Genomic DNA, 16,163 nt, shown 5'->3' on the forward strand with positions numbered 1-16,163 from the left:
GTTGTGTTGGCGTGCGATGGATGCGAGGGGACTCATGTATATGTTGAAGAGGGTGGGACTGAGTGATGATCCTTGTGGTACGCCGCAGATGACTTCGGTGGCCTCTGATCTAAAAGGGGGGAGGCGGACTCTCTGTGTTCTTCCGGCGAGGAACGAGATAATCCAGTCCAATGCTTTTCCTTGTATTCCGACGTTGCTGAGGTGTTGTATGAGGGTGCTATGACAGACTGTGTCGAAGGCTGCGGAGAGGTCAAGTAGGATGAGGGCAACTGTTTCTCCGTTGTCCAGTAGTGTTCGAATGTCGTCTGTTGTTGCGATGAGGGCGGTTTCGGTGCTGTGTTTGGCTCGGAAGCCGGACTGTGAGGGGTCGAGGGATTTGTTGGATTCGAGGAAGGCGGCGATCTGACTGTTGACGGCTTTCTCAATGACTTTGGCAGGGAATGGGAGGAGCGAGATGGGGCGGTAGTTCTTAAGTTCAGTGGGGTCTGCTCTGGGTTTCTTCAGGAGGGCGCTGAGTTCGGCATGTTTCCAGCTTTCCGGGAAGGTGGCGGAGTTGAGGGAGCAGTTGATGACGTCTCGGAGATGGGGTGCGATAATGGAGTCTGCTTTGTTGAAAATGTGGTGGGGGCATGGGTCGGTTGGTGATCCCAAGTGGATGGAGTTCATCAGGCGGATGGTGTCTTCAGTGGTGATTGGGTTCCAGTCGCAAAGGATGTTAAAGGGTGGTTTAGGTTCAGAGGTGGGTGGAGTGGACTGATCTTCGGACTGGCTTCTAAAGCTGTTATGTATGTCGGCGATTTTGTTGTGGAAGAATGAGGCTAGGGAGTTGCAGAGGTCTTGGGAGGGAGTGATGTCGTTGGTGCCGGCGGTGGGGTTGGTAAATTCTTTGACGAAGTTGAATAGTTCCTTGCTGTTTTGGGCGTTGTTGTCAAGGCGATCTTTGAATGCTGATTTCTTGGTGGATCGGATCAGTTGGTGGTGTTTGCGGGTGGCGTTCTTGCAGGTGGTCATGTTGTCAGTGGTTGGGTTTTTTCTCCAGGCTTTCTCGAGGGTACGACAGAGCTTCTTGGATTTCTTAAGGTCATCGTTGAACTAGGGGGCTTTTTTGCTGCCTTGCTTGATTTGATGGTTTTTCAAGGGTGCTAGTTCGTCGGCGCTGTGGGTGATCCATTGTGTGAGGTTGGTGGCTGCTTGGTTTGGGTCCGATGATTTGGCGGGGGGGTTTTGGTGAAGCGATGTGAAGAGCTGGTCGGTGGTAATTTTGTTCCAGTTTCTTCGGGGAATAGGTTGTGGGGGGTTGTTGGTCGAGGTCTTTTTGTAGTTGAAATGAACGCAGCTGTGGTCCGTCCAGTGGAGAGCTGTGGTGTGATTGAAGGAGATGTGCTTGCTGGAGGTGAAGATTGGGTCAAGCGTGTGTCCGGCATAGTGGGTGGGGGTATTGACAAGTTGTTCGAGTCAGAGGTTGGCCAGGTTGTCCAGAAGGGTGGTAGTGTTGCTGTCGTTTTTCTTTTCCAGGTGGAAGTTGAGGTCTCCCAGTAGGATGTAGTCCTCGGAGGGGAGGGCGTGTGGGCTGATGAAATCGGTGATGTCTTCGCTGAATTGTGTGCAGGGTCCTGGTGGTCTGTAGATGAGGGTGCCTCTGAGTGTGGTCTTGGGGTCGGTGTGGATCTGGAAGTGAAGGTGTTCGGCGGTTGCGAGGTAGTCGTCGGAACTGGTCGTGATGTGGATGGTGTTCTTATGGACGATGGCGATGCCTCCTCCTGTTTGGTTAGTGCGGTCCTTTCGGATGATCTTGTAGCCGTCCGGGATGGCTATGGCGATGTCGGGCGCTGATGAGGCGTTCATCCAGGTTTCTGTAAGGAAGGCGACATCCGGCGATGTAGTGTCGAGTAGGTTCCAGAGTTCAATGGCGTGTCTGTGGACCGAGCGGGCGTTAAGCAGGATGCACTTTAGGTGGTTGGTGTCGGAGCTCTGTTTGGAGTTTGTGGATTTGGTGTGGGTTCTGATGCAGTCGATCTTGCAGGAGTGGCAGGTGAAGGGTCCATGTTTGTGTCCTGGGACGGCTTGGTAGCAGTTGGGTGGGCGGCCGGGATTAAGGGCTGAGAAGGTTGCGGCGTCGTACGTAATGCGGGCGGAGTGGATTTTGCGGAGGCCAGGGGGTCTGGCTCTGGGCGCGGTCCAGGCATAGACGGGCTTACCTTTGGCGCACCTTTGGCGCGCATGGGGCACGTCCGCTGCGCGTGAACGCTGCGCGCGAAAGCATCTGTCATATGTAGAAAGTGGGGGGTGGGGGCGAGGGAGGAGCAGCTGGGAGGCGGGAGCGGGGTGGAGAGATGGGCAGGGAGGCACAACAACAACAACAAAATGGCAGTGAGCCCAAAAGCGAAACAGGATGAGATTGGGGCACCACCTAAAATCGCTATGAAATGGGCAGTGTCACCGGCACAATCAGGCACAAACAGCCAAAGCAGGTAAAGCGAACAGTGCACAGCTCCTAAACAAATGCGGAGCAGTCTACCAGCACAGCGCTACGATGTCGATATCACCAGGCACAATAGTTAAATACAGCAGGCAGAGCGAGCGGTGCGATTCAGGCACAATAATTGAATACAGCAAGCAGAGCGAGCAGTGTGATACAGGCACAATGATTAAATATTGTTAGAAAGGCGACCCCGGGGGAGGCAGAAGGTGTCTGACTGACCACCCCTAGGTCTACCCCTCCTTCAGAGAAGGGACCGAGCGGTGTCGAGAGGCCTCCAACGGGAGGGCCCTCTCCTAGGATCGTACAGCAGAGTAACCACACCACTACAAATATACACCACACGTAGATAGAGTTCTCAATCTTTATCGGGCAATAAGTATCGGTCCAATATATACAGCAGATCCAGAGATCTGGAAAGTCTCGTGGCAAGGGGCAAGGTAGCGGGACAGTCTTATAGATGGTCGGTTGCAATGGGACCCTACGCACAGCTCTCAATCCTCGAGCTGGGGGGGTTCCGGAAGGTTGGGCCGCGGCAGCGCCAGCAGGTTCCCAGATGGTTCAGCGAGCGTGGACCGCGGCAGCGCCAGCAGGTTCCAAGATGGTTCAGCGAGTGCAGACCGCGGCAGCGCCAGCAGGTTCCGAGATGGCTCAGCGAGTGTGGATCGCGGCAGCGCCAGCAGGTTCCGAGATGGTTCAGCGAGTATGGACCGCGGCAGCGCCAGCAGGTTCCAAGATGGCTCAGCGAGTGTGGACCGCGGCAGCGCCAGCAGGTTCCAAGATCGTTCAGCGAGTGTGGACCGCGGCAGCGCCAGCAGGTTCCGAGATGGTTCAGCGAATGTGGACCGCGGCAGCGCCAGCAGGCTCCAAGATGGTTCAGCGAGTGTGGACCGCGGCAGCGCCAGCAGGTCCCGAGATGGTTCAGCGAGTGTGGACCGCGGCAGCGCCAGCAGGTTCCAAGGTGGTTACAGCGAAGAAGGACCGCGGCAGCGCCAGCAGGTTCCCGGTAGAGCAGCAAGGGGAGTTCGTCTCAGGGTCAGCCGCGACAGCGTCAGCAGGGCTTCTCGACTCCGGGATACAACTGCCGTCCTACTCCGGGGCTGGCCCAGATATAGGTCTGGAGTCCTTTGATGTCCGGACCCTCTCGCCTGGGGGTCAGAGGGGCCGGGATGATGGTGTCCAGACACCCAGCAGGGGGGTGGAGCCGGAGCCCAGGGAGGCCGGAGGGTGATCGAAACCAGGCATCCGGGGATGGTTGGAGAGCCATCGAAACTCCCCTCTCCTTGTCTCTGGTGGAGTGGCCACTCTACCACCCGGAGGGTTCTTGGTGCCTCGATGGCGGGCTCGCTGGGGCCGCGGCTGGTCCGGGACCACGTGTCTGTGACGGGATGGGCCCAAGATGGCGTCGGGCCTGGAATGAGGGTCCGGGGTGGGCACCGGACCGGTATTGCTGGGGCGGCCCGAGGGGGCCGTGTCGGTGGTCGTGGGCCGCCGGGTGGCGGATCTGGTGGTTTGGAGGGCGTGCAGAGGTGTGCCCGAGGGCGACCCGGCCTGGATGGAGGGCCGATGTCGTCCGGGGCCCGCCATGCGGGAGGGGTAGGACCATGCCACGAGGCCGGGTCCAACAAATATAGTAACCAGAGCGAGCAGTGCGATTCAGGCACAATAAATAAATACAGTAAGCAGAGCGAGCAGTGCGCAGTTCGAATTAGTGGCAGTGAGCAGTCTGGCAGAAGCGCTACGATACCACTTCTTTTAGCAGGGAGCAGCGTGAGGAGCGACCGCTTCTGGGTTAGGCAGGACGGTCACGGAGGTTGCGGAGTTGATGGAGCGGGGAATACGAATCAACAATCAATGTAGAAAAAACAAAACATTTGGGTCAGTTATGTTCACATGGCTGCAGGGTAATGTCCAAATGGATCTGTGCATTAATACAAACATTTAAGGGTAATTTACAGCTGCTCGCTTACATGGAAGCAGCAGTATATTGGCATGTACCACATGTCCACTGACGTGTCTGGGCTCCCAAGTTTTATTGCAGTTTTATTGGCTATTTTCAGAAGCAGACATTTAGGTAAAATAGTTACTGTAGTTTCATAAAGTTGTGTTAGCGGCTTACGGCATGAAAGTGAAGAGAAACAAGGCTCCTGGAATAAGGGGGGGGGGGGGGGTCTGTGAGGCATCTTAGGCCAGAGCGAGGAAGAGGGTTGTGACAGGGTTCAGGCCCCAGGAGACAAGTGTCCATGAGTAGGAAGCATTGGTAAACATCAAACCCTAGAGGCAGAAAGAGGACTGTGGCAATGATGTCAGATTAAGCAAGTACCAGCCCTGGCAGAGGGTCTGGAATGTGACAAATCAGAACTGTAATTTCATAAGTTAAAAGATTATTTAGGGTATGGTACATGAGTTAATTCACTTACAAAAAATGAGATTATTCACTTAAATCTTTATTGAAAAGTTCAGAAATCAGACTCCACAACAATCTTGTATAAAAAGCATAAACTGCACAAAAGCTAAATGAAATTGATTGGGCTTTTAATCAACGTCCCCTCTAATGGTGCAAGTAACAATACTAATATGCTGGTAGTACTCAAGAAGAGTAGGTACCTAAGGCACAATGGTCAGTCTAAGATGGCCCTGGGTATCCATGGTACTTCACTTTAATATTGGTCAACCAACCACCTTCTGTTTCGAAGCAGACCTTCTCGCGATATACTAACTTTCAAATAGTCAGAGAATGTCAATGTAGTGACCAGGTGGGTATAGCCCTTCCAGAAGCCAGAATTCAAGAGGGCAGAGCTGGCGACACAATGTAATGAAGTGGGGAGGACGTGGCACAAAAACATGGCTACAATCGCCTGGTGGTCTGTGCCCATCCGCCTAGAAAGTGACTTCAGTGGGTCTACACCTCTGTGTGAGGTTGATGAATAAAGACAGGAGTGGAGCTAGTATTATAGAAGCTTAAGTCATTAAAAAAATGACTTCAAACTGTCCCAAGTAACATCAACAAGTCCAGAATCAGAAATAAAAGTGCATCACTCATGCTATGCTTCAGGGGAGGACCTGGCCTTGTCCTCCATGCATCCATCAATTACAGTAGATCCACCAGTGATCAGATCCTCCAGTGATCTGATCCACCAGTACTCCGATCCACCAGTACTCCTTTACACCAGCACCTTTTTGGTCTCCTACTCAATCACACACGCTTGGTGGCTCCTTTCCAGCCACAGATGGTGGGCACTTCCTGTCCTGCTCCTGGGCACAGCAGAGGGATCCTCATGTGACGTCATCCCTCACTTATCCCAAGGTCCTTCGTTTGTGGTCCCCAGGACCTAGCCCTCTTGGAATACCATGGGCTGTTGTGGGGCACATGATAGGTTCAGCACCAAGGTCATCACAGAGGAGTAGTAGTGCCTGTGTTTCATAGCAGAGCATCTGTGTGTGGTCTGGTTTGGGTTACTAGTGCATAGAATGGCCAGGCGTGCATGTACCGTCTCGCTCTCAGTGCCGTGCTCAGGTTCTATTCCTTTGTGGTCAGACCAGTTGTGTGTTTGAGAAGGCATTCAAGTTTCTTTTGGCAGCATCAACGTCCTGTGACTGTAGTTCGAGGCAGGGCATAGAGGGCTTGTTGTGAAGGTACTTTTTCTGATGTGGACGTGCCATCTCCTCTCAGTTGATCCCTATGACCACTTCATACTTGGCCCAAGTTCCATTGAGAATGGGGCGGTCGATGAAGAGGGCCCACGGGGTGGCTGGAGCACCCATCAGCTCCAGGAGGGTGATGTTATTGGGGCGACTGGCTGCCAAGAGTGTAGCGGGCACAAAGAGGGTCTGCTGGGGACCTTTGGCTGGCCAGTAACGCCCAAGGTTAAATCCGTTAATCCACACCTGGCCCTGTAAGAGAGAACCAATGGGAACAGATTAGGATACAGGGGTCAGAGGTCTTCAAAGCACAGCAATCATTACAAAGGGACACAACAACACCATCTTCAGCATACACATAACTGAATTAAGCCAGAGGGCCTGCAAGAAGGTATCAAAACACTCAAACACACTGCACGACTAACAACATTATGAATCCAGGGGGGTACGGGAAGGCACCTGAACACTGAAACACACTGTATCACTAACAACCGTATGAAACCAGGAGGCCACACACCTGAACACTGACCCACACTGTATGACTAACAACCGAATGAAACCATGGGGACACGGGAAGGCACCTGAACACTGAAACACACTGTATCACTAACAACCGTATGAAACCAGGAGGCCACGGGAAGGCACCTGAACACTGAAACACACTGTATCACTAACAACCGAATGAAACCAGGGGGCCACGGGAAGGCACCTGAACACTGAAACACACTGTATCACTAACAACCGTATGAAACCAGGAGGCCACGGGAAGGCACCTGAACACTGAAACACACTGTATCACTAACAACCGAATGAAACCATGGGGACACGGGAAGGCACCTGAACACTGAAACACACTGTATCACTAACAACCGTATGAAACCAGGAGGCCACGGGAAGGCACCTGAACACTGAAACACACTGTATCACTAACAACCGAATGAAACCAGGGGGCCACGGGAAGGCACCTGAACACTGAAACACACTGTATCACTAACAACCGTATGAAACCAGGAGGCCACGGGAAGGCACCTGAACACTGAAACACACTGTATCACTAACAACCGAATGAAACCAGGGGGCCACGGGAAGGCACCTGAACACTTAAACACACTGTATGACTAACAACCGTATGAAACCAGGAGGCCACGGGAAGGCACCTGAACACTGAAACACACTGTATCACTAACAACCGAATGAAACCATGGGGACACGGGAAGGCACCTGAACACTGAAACACACTGTATCACTAACAACCGTATGAAACCAGGAGGCCACGGGAAGGCACCTGAACACTGAAACACACTGTATCACTAACAACCGAATGAAACCAGGGGGCCACGGGAAGGCACCTGAACACTTAGGGCCCGATTCACAGAATTAACTTAAGACAAAATCCTAAACTTACTACTTTTGGTATTCACAGAAGTTAGGATTTTTTCTTAAGTCTGTCTTAAGACAAACTTAAGACAAAACCCTAACTTCTGTGAATACCAAAAGTAGTAAGTTTAGGATTTTGTCTTAAGTTCATTCTGTGAATCGGCCCCATAAACACACTGCATGACTAACAACCAAATGAAACCAGGGGGCCACGGGAAGGCACCTGAACACTGAAACACACTGTATGACTAACAACCGAATGAAACCAGGGGGCAACGGGAAGGCACCTGAACACTGACACACACTGCATGACTATCAACCGAATGAAACCAGGGGGCCACGGGAAGGCACCGGAACACTGACACACACTGCATGACTAACAACTGAATGAAACCAGGGGGCCACGGGAAGGCACCTGCACACTGAAACACACTGTATGACTAACAACCGTATGAAACCAGGAGGCCACGGGAAGGCACCTGAACACTGAAACACACTGTATGACTAACAACCGTATGAAACCAGGAGGCCACGGGAAGGCACCTGAACACTGACACACACTGCATGACTAACAACCGAATGAAACCAGGGGGACACGGGAAGGCACCTGAACACTGAAACACACTGTATCACTAACAACCGAATGAAACCAGGGGGACACGGGAAGGCACCTGAACACTGACACACACTGTATGACTAACAACCGTATGAAACCAGGGGGACACGGGAAGGCCCCTGAACACTGACACACACTGAATGACTAACAACCGAATGAAACCAGGAGGACACGGGAAGGCACATGAACACTGACACACACTGCATGACTAACAACTGAATGAAACCAGGGGGCCACGGGAAGGCACCTGAACACTTAAACACACTGTATGACTAACAACCGAATGAAACCAGGGGTCCACAGGAAGGTGCACCAGTGAATACCATAACATCATTCACAGCACAAACTATACTATTCACAGAAAGAATCCTACCACACCTGAGCACCCACAGGCATTTAAAATAAACATCACAGCACTGATTACATCATCACAATACACCATTATGTGCTGTAAAAAATTCACAGAGGGAACTGTGGGATGTTAATTACAGGATGGCACCCACAGCCCAGAATGCACTCATCCTCCACATCACAAACTAAAAGAACCTACAGCAAAATGCTCCAAGAATTAAAAATAAGCATTGGCAATAGCAATAAGTCTGGCTTTTACTGCAGACACTAGTGACTCATATATGCTTTGTTTCACTCATCCTTGCTCTCATTTATCCATTCCTTCACCAGCGGACTCATTCTTGTATTCAACCATCCCTTCCACAATAAAACACTCACACATCACACACTCACCAGGATCATACAAGCTAAATTAAAGAATAACATATGAAAAATGCTGCAGCTTAAATCTAGCGGGCATATGCCTGCAATAAGAAATTTGGACAAAATTAACATAGCGGCAGGCAGTCATCTGTAAATGATATTGTCCATAGTGTTTCATTGCTGTACCGAACCAAGATGATTGACGTTACTTCTCATCTTAGTGGCCATCTTGGAATGAGAAAACAGTGACTCACTGAGGACAGTACCATTCAAAGATGGCCACCTGATCTAGAAGCAGTGCCTGTGTGGGGGATGTGGTGCACTGCAGATGAATTGTCCACAAGTGATATGGTGCCCTACAGACAAAATGAAGAGCAAGTGAGCTCCCAGGTAGCACTGCCTGGTGTGTAGAGAGAAGTCTAAAGAAAGTAAATGAAAACAGAAGGAAGTAAATGAAAGCGGACCCACAAAAGGATGAAATGGAAACGTAAAGGATGTGCCTGAGATGAAGAGCACTCAATTTCAGGTGATACACGTGTCCTAAGGCAAAATTCTGTCACTCACAAAGCACAGAGTAAATCGCTGAAGTAGTCCGAACAAGTACACCCCTGAACAAGCGTCTAAACCCAGGGTTTATTCGGAGGAGGGGGAGAGGGACCAACACCAAAACCCTTGTGAGGTATGGTACTCCATGAGCTTCCATGTCACAAACTGGCTGTTTGCTGGCTTTAACAGTGTAATAGCAATTCACCCTGAACAGACGGTTGAATTTAACATATGCTCTTCACAATACAAAAGTAAGGCCTGCTGCCTTTCAATAATAAACAACAAAGACTTATGCCAAGTGATCAATCTTTACCCAAAGAACCAATCAAGCCTATACACCTGATAATCCTTCCAATAGGATTGTCACTGTTCCCTACTCAGGCTTACATTGTTGACAGCAAACATTCCCACAAGGCAGTCACAAGCTACACAGCCATAACATTATAAATATACAGAAACATATATTTAGCAAAAAAGTACAATCTCTCTCAAGAGAGTTTAACACAAATTATCACAGTACAAATATATCCTGAGTGTTTGTCAGAGGGTAATCAGATAATCTGTGGCCTTCCCTTTCATGATAAAACCTCTCTTAAGGCATGAGCACTGTGATAACAATCCACTCTTGAAGGCCTATTGGCTTTATTATCTGCTCTTTACAATCAATATTTCAGCATTATTGCCATTTTAGTTACTTGTCTTAACAGAGCAGATAATGTCATCTGACCTTACTTTTTCTAATGAGCCAATCAGGCCTTGACCAATGGCCTGTCACCAACTCCGGGCGACTGTCCTGAGCAGAAGCTTTCCCGAAGGGCAACACAGGACTTCGTTTCAGAGGAAGCACACACCTTCAGCCAATCAAAATATTGTAAAGAGGCAGATCAACATGTGGGTGGAGCCAAAGCCCATCAGAGCTGGTTCCTAAAGCTCTGTTTCTGTTGATCACAAAGTCAGGTGACAGGTGTGCCGTTAAGCAAGACCTAACACCCTCTGCTGCTCATACCCCGCTCAGTCACACGCGCAGCTGAAAGAGAGTCTTGTGTTGTGTTTGGGGTCCAACACTCTTTGAAGCACAGAAATCAATGCAGTCTTGCAACAGAAACAGAACCCTACAAAGATCTGCACCAGCACTGACAACCTCTGATCCTGGCCCTCCAAAGCAAGGCAGGAGGAGGCCACATCACCTGGGCACCACAAACATGGCTGCATCCCACACCTGGAGCAATAATATCCAAGAGACACAGAAAGTGACCCCAACATGCCTGCGACGCCCCAAAAGACATGTGAACCCAAAACAAGCTCAACTCAACGAAGCTACAAGACTGCCAGGCAATAAGGGACCCTGGTACAAAAGAGACACCGTGACAATCTCTGCACCCTTAATGCTGTCCTCTGGAACCCCGACACTATCGAAGGGCGAACAGCACTGAAGTCCTAGTAATCGGGGCACCTCGCAGTAAACTCTAAGCACCCACAGTACAGCCGGAGGGGACACACCAGACCGCAGGGTGTCCTACCAATGTAAGCACCTCAAATTCTGCTCCATCGACCCCCAGTACTACAGAGTGAGATCCAGCACAAGGGGCGTTCAGGGAAAGTCTGGGTACTCCGGATGCGGCTCCACCAATCCCCAGCACTGGAGCGCGGGAGGCATTCATGGCAAGTCTCAGTACCCCAGATGCTGCTCCCTCGATCCTCAGTACTAGTAAGGCATGCAGGTAACGCCTCCGTACCCCAGATGCTGCTCCCTCGATCCTCAGTACTAGTAAGGCATGCAGGTAACGCCTCCGTACCCCAGATGCTCCTCCCTCGATCCTCAGTACTAGTAAGGCATGCAGGTAACGCCACCGTACCCCAGATGCTGCTCCCTCGATCCTCAGTACTAGTAAGGCATGCAGGTAACGCCACCGTACCCCAGATGCTGCTCCCTCGATCCTCAGTACTAGTAAGGCATGCAGGTAACGCCTCCGTACCCCTGATGCCGCTCCCTCGATCCTCAGTACTAGTAAGGCATACCGGTAACGCCACCGTACCCCAGATGCTGCTCCATCGGCCCCCAGAGTGAGACCCCGGCACAGGAGGCGTTCAGAGACAGTCTCTGTATCTTTGATGGTGCTCAAGGGACACATCAATAATAGAGAGTGTCACCCATTTGTCTGTTGTGATTTCCCTTAAATCTAGTAGTTTCCCCTGACAGCTGCTGTGTGTTTGAGGGGGGAGGGCAAGAGGAGTCCAAATAGAGACCCCTTTGCCAGGACCTCCTTTACCTCTGACCCTGCTGTTGCTGCCACTGGATTCAAGCTATCCTGGCTGATGAGGGCTGTTAGCCCAAAACCGGTCCCAGGATGCTTATTTCCGGTCCAGGGAAGACATCGCTTGGCAGATTGGGCTGGACTGTTCCCATGAGGCACAGGGTCAAGACTGATTTGCATATGGCTGGGTCTGAACTGTGGTGGCGACGTGAGCTCAAGAATGATGATGGATTAAACCCAGATCTGTGACTGGGGGGTGTGTTTGAAAAGTTTCAGCATTCCGTCCATCATCTCCTTGTTTACTTTGTTCGCCCTAAGTTGGCAGGGTATGCCCAGACGTGGGTCCCTTGCTCACTTTGCCACTAGAATCAACCTAGCCTGGCTGATGTGGGGTGTTACCCCAACCTGATCCCAGGATGCTTGCTTCAGGTTGAGGGGAGACCTGGCTTGGCAGTTCGGGCTGGACTGTTTTCATGAGGCACAGGGTCAAGACTGATTTGCATATAGCTGTGTCCGAACTGGGGTGAGAAAGTGAGCATAAGAACGAGGATGGATTAAACCCAGATCTGCGACTGGGGATGAGTGTTTGAAAAGTTTCAGCGCTCCGTCCATCATCTCCTTATGTTTCGCGTTGTTGCCCGTATAGGCATGACTGGTGTACTCTCATGCTGCCTGCTTGTGGTATGATTGTTGTTGCCTTTGGTAGGAGGAGATGGTGTCTGGGAAGGTGGACTTGGAGCCTGCTCCGTGCTGTTGTCTCTGAAAGGAGCCCCCAGGGAACGGGATCAAGAGGGGACCCATGGCTTTTGCAGCGTTGCTGTGCTTTTTGATTTTTTCTAACATCTGATCAATCTGCAAGCAAGTAGATGTTCTCCATTGAAGGGCACGTTGCGCAGATGATGCTGGACCTCCGACTTGAACCCCGGGATACAGAGTCAAGCCTGTCGTGTGATAAGGACGCTGGTGTTGATCCCCCAGAATGCATTGTATCGCTATCAAGGGTGCAGCGAATGGTGACGTTGGAGATAGTTTTCCCAGCTGCAAACTATCTCCACCGCCCACTTTTAAAACGTGAATGGGAGATGCGTGACTAGCTCCTGCGTCTCGTCTCACGGAGGCCTGTCCCAGTGGGAGTCGCGGCCCATGAAGTGGCAATCTTCCAGGAGGCAGTAGCTCCTACTGCTGCTTTTACCGTCAGCATCTAGCATTTTGCTCTCCTTGTTTGGTGGGGAGTGTCACTTGTGGCCTGAGCAGAAGCCCGCTTCCATGCTGCATGGGCCACAAGGGAGTTTGGTGGGACATGACCTGTGATGCAGGCCGTGCCATTGGGGAAAGGTTTCTACTTTTTTCTACCCCTGGTTTTACCACCCTGACCAGGGTAGTCTCCTTAAAAGTAATGGGAGCTGATTTTAGCACGACCTTTAACATAGAGAACTCTACGCTGCCACCCGCTGACTTGGATAAAGTCTACACCAGGAAATAGTCTTCCCCAGGGAGGACATGCATGTCCACTTTGTAGGCCGTGGTTGGCCCAGGGGAGAAGCCCTTACAGGATAAGGATCCGGATCTGGACCCCCAGCGGGATCAACGTCGCAGTCGTCCTATGGGTCGTCTGTGGGCACAGGGTCAGATTGCGCCTCATGAAAATAGGAGGAGTTGAAGGGGCTGTCTTCAGAGGAGGAGTGTGAGGATCCCTCTGGGGAGTGAAAGTGGTGGTCGTGGCAGAGGAGATGGAGAGGAGGAGGTGGGACATAGAGGAGAGGTCTGGTGCCTTTGTCTTTGTGTTTTTTTAGCCTTGGGAGGTCGAAGGGGGATCTGAAACTGTTCATTTTAATGTTAGGTTCCTCTTCACAGCTAATGTCTACAAAGGTTTTGCTGGAGGGAGCTTTGTTGAAATTTTTCCAGCTCGGGAGGGATGAAAATCTTTCTTGCCTTGTAGCCAACTTCTCCTGCGGTCTCTGTAAGAAGCATTGATCGGAGTCATCGGACCAGTCACCGATGAAATCTTTGGTGTCAATGGCAGCTTAGGCACAGATGGGCACTTCAGAGTCGACGGCGGTTTCAGAGTCCAGGTTGGCCTTGGCAACGGCATGGAAGGGACGTGCAGCTTCAGAGGACCTTGAGGATCTTAGGGTTCGACCGCTGTGGAAAGTCGATGTCCAGCTCAGTTGCCTTTGATTGGTGCTGACCCAAGTCCGACAGTGGCGAATCCTCTAAAGGCCATGTATTGGTCGGAGGGCTTAATGCCTGACCCCCTCGGGGGAAGAGCTCTGCCTTGGCTTGAGACCTCCTGAGAGGCTTGGTGTGAGTATTAGTACTGACCATACTCACACTTCCTGCATTGAATTGCTAGGTTAGTGTGTTTCGGGTCACTGCAGGTAAGAACCCGGACACCAGGGACCGTATTACAGAATGTGCTTCAGGGCGCAACAGGCATTAGCACCCGCTCATGGGCACGTTGGTATTATAGAAGGTATCTAAAACAGTGGTCCAAGACCATTGATCAAGTATTAAACAAATTCACACTTTCAATCAGTATTTACAATTTTTGAAAACTTCTAAACAGTAAGTTCATATCGTATATATCAAGGTACTTGGTTATAGACATATGCAACAACTGACCAGAGGTAGTATTACAGAGATGGAGTTTATTGAATCACTCCCTTCTGTAGGATCAATTATACGTCATTTAAACTTGATAACTTTTAAATTTTACAATCATCGGTACAAAAACGAACATGATGTGTCCAGGAAAGTGCAAAGAAGGAGGTGCGTAAGTGATAAGAAGAAGTGGTGTGAAGGCATCAAAAACAGAGTGACATAAAGAGAGTATTTACAATCATTTTATGAAAAACTGGTCAAACACTTCCAGTTCTGAGGGCACCTGGCCACTGGACTCAGCAATATCAATTCAACATCATTGATTTACAACCGAAATAAATTCATTGTTTGAAAATTGGCATGTACAGGGAATGGTCCGGGTGCAAGCAAAGATGGGTGTCGACGTTTCGACCCTTTTCAGCTCAAGGGTAATTGGGGACCTCGGCCTGCGGGTCTTCTTCGGGACGGGAAGTGGGGTAGCCTGGGTACCGAGATGTGGCTTGATCACATATCTAAAGGGTAAGTTAATTGATTGCGGGTCAGGGTTCCATATATTACATTTGTAGTAGCCCATCATATGTGTCAGATGGGTACAGGGTAGAGCTTACCCGTTATGTCTTCATGAGGGCCAAGAAGATCCCTGGAGAATGGTTGCGATGAGGCCCATCACCGGGGGGCAACACATTTTTCCTCATCTAATGGGGAAGGGGAGGTATGATTGTAGGAGCAATTCGCACAATTAAAAACATTTAAAAAACGGGTCTATCTCTCGACAAACGCAGGGCCATGACGAACACTTACCCGGTATTCGTGGGTAGCATTCAGAGCGCGAGTAGATCGGTTGTTCCTTCCTCCCTCGGTTGGGGTTGCCAAACTGTAGGGAAAGGACAACGTAAGTATGGCCGGGGACACTGTTTGAGGCAGAGAGACTGCGCTGGTTGCATGGCGCTTACCAATATCGAGGCACCGGCGTCAATGGATCGCTTGCGCTGAGGTGAGGGGCTCATTTGCCGAACCGCTGGGACGTTTTAACGGCAACATCCAACGCGCGGCACACGTTGTTGGCAGTGAAGAGAGACTTACGTGGGGAGTGAATGAGCTTGTTCCCGATGGCTAACATTATGACTTATGGATCAACAGCATTGTAGATTTGGGTGGCACAATTCCAGTATTAGATCATAGTGACAGTATATTTACATCTTTACAAAAATGTGTCAATTGAAAGACATACATTAAAAACAGACTTTGTGTGACAATATGTAACGGAGTGCAACATAAAATGCAGTTCTAGTGTAAACATATCTACAGTAGCTATGTGCCTATAGCATATCTGAATTCATATTGCACATAGACTCATATATAGTAAGTACAATAGCTATGAGGGTAAGGGGGTTCTAATTCATGTTGCACATGGACTCATTGGGCACCTATTGTGATTGGAAAACAGAATAGGAAGTTGTCATTCAATTGCGTGAGGGCTGACTCATTGGAGGTACATATGGTCTAGTGCAATTTACCCATTGGTCAAATCAACTGCCTCTGTTGTTGATTTCTTCATATTCATTTAGCCCTTGGTTAATGGTGTTAAATAGATGAGCAAATGAGCCCCTCACCTCAGCGCAAGCGATCCATTGACGCCGGTGCCTCGATATTGGTAAGCGCCATGCAACCAGCGCAGTCTCTCTGCTTCAAACAGTGTCCCCGGCCATACTTACGTTGTCCTTTCCCTACAGTTTGGCAACCCCAACCGAGGGAGGAAGGAACAACCGATTTACTCACGCTCTGAATGCTACCCACGAATACCGGGTAAGTGTTCGTCATGGCCCTGCGTTTGTCGAGAGATAGACCCGTTTTTTAAATGTTTTTAATAGTGCGAATTGCTCCTAAAATCATACCTCCCCTTCCCCATTAGATGAGGAAAAATGTGTTGCCC

General features: G+C 50.3%; 1 protein-coding gene across 2 annotated transcripts in view; it reads right to left on the reverse strand.

The window, feature by feature from the left end:
- Positions 1-4,905: 4,905 nt before the first annotated feature.
- The window catches only part of GLB1L (galactosidase beta 1 like), a 192,436-nt gene continuing 181,178 nt past the window's right edge, over positions 4,906-16,163 (reverse strand). For both annotated transcript variants that reach the window (XM_078679155.1, XM_078679157.1), the window contains one exon: positions 4,906-6,373. In XM_078679155.1, coding sequence (XP_078535281.1) covers positions 6,149-6,373 — 225 coding nt within the window. In that variant the 3' untranslated portion in view covers positions 4,906-6,148. The remainder of the gene's footprint in view (positions 6,374-16,163) is intronic.

The sequence above is a fragment of the Lissotriton helveticus genome, chromosome 3_1, assembly GCF_964261635.1.
Source record: "Lissotriton helveticus chromosome 3_1, aLisHel1.1, whole genome shotgun sequence".
In the NCBI taxonomy this organism is placed as follows: Eukaryota; Metazoa; Chordata; class Amphibia; order Caudata; family Salamandridae; genus Lissotriton; species Lissotriton helveticus.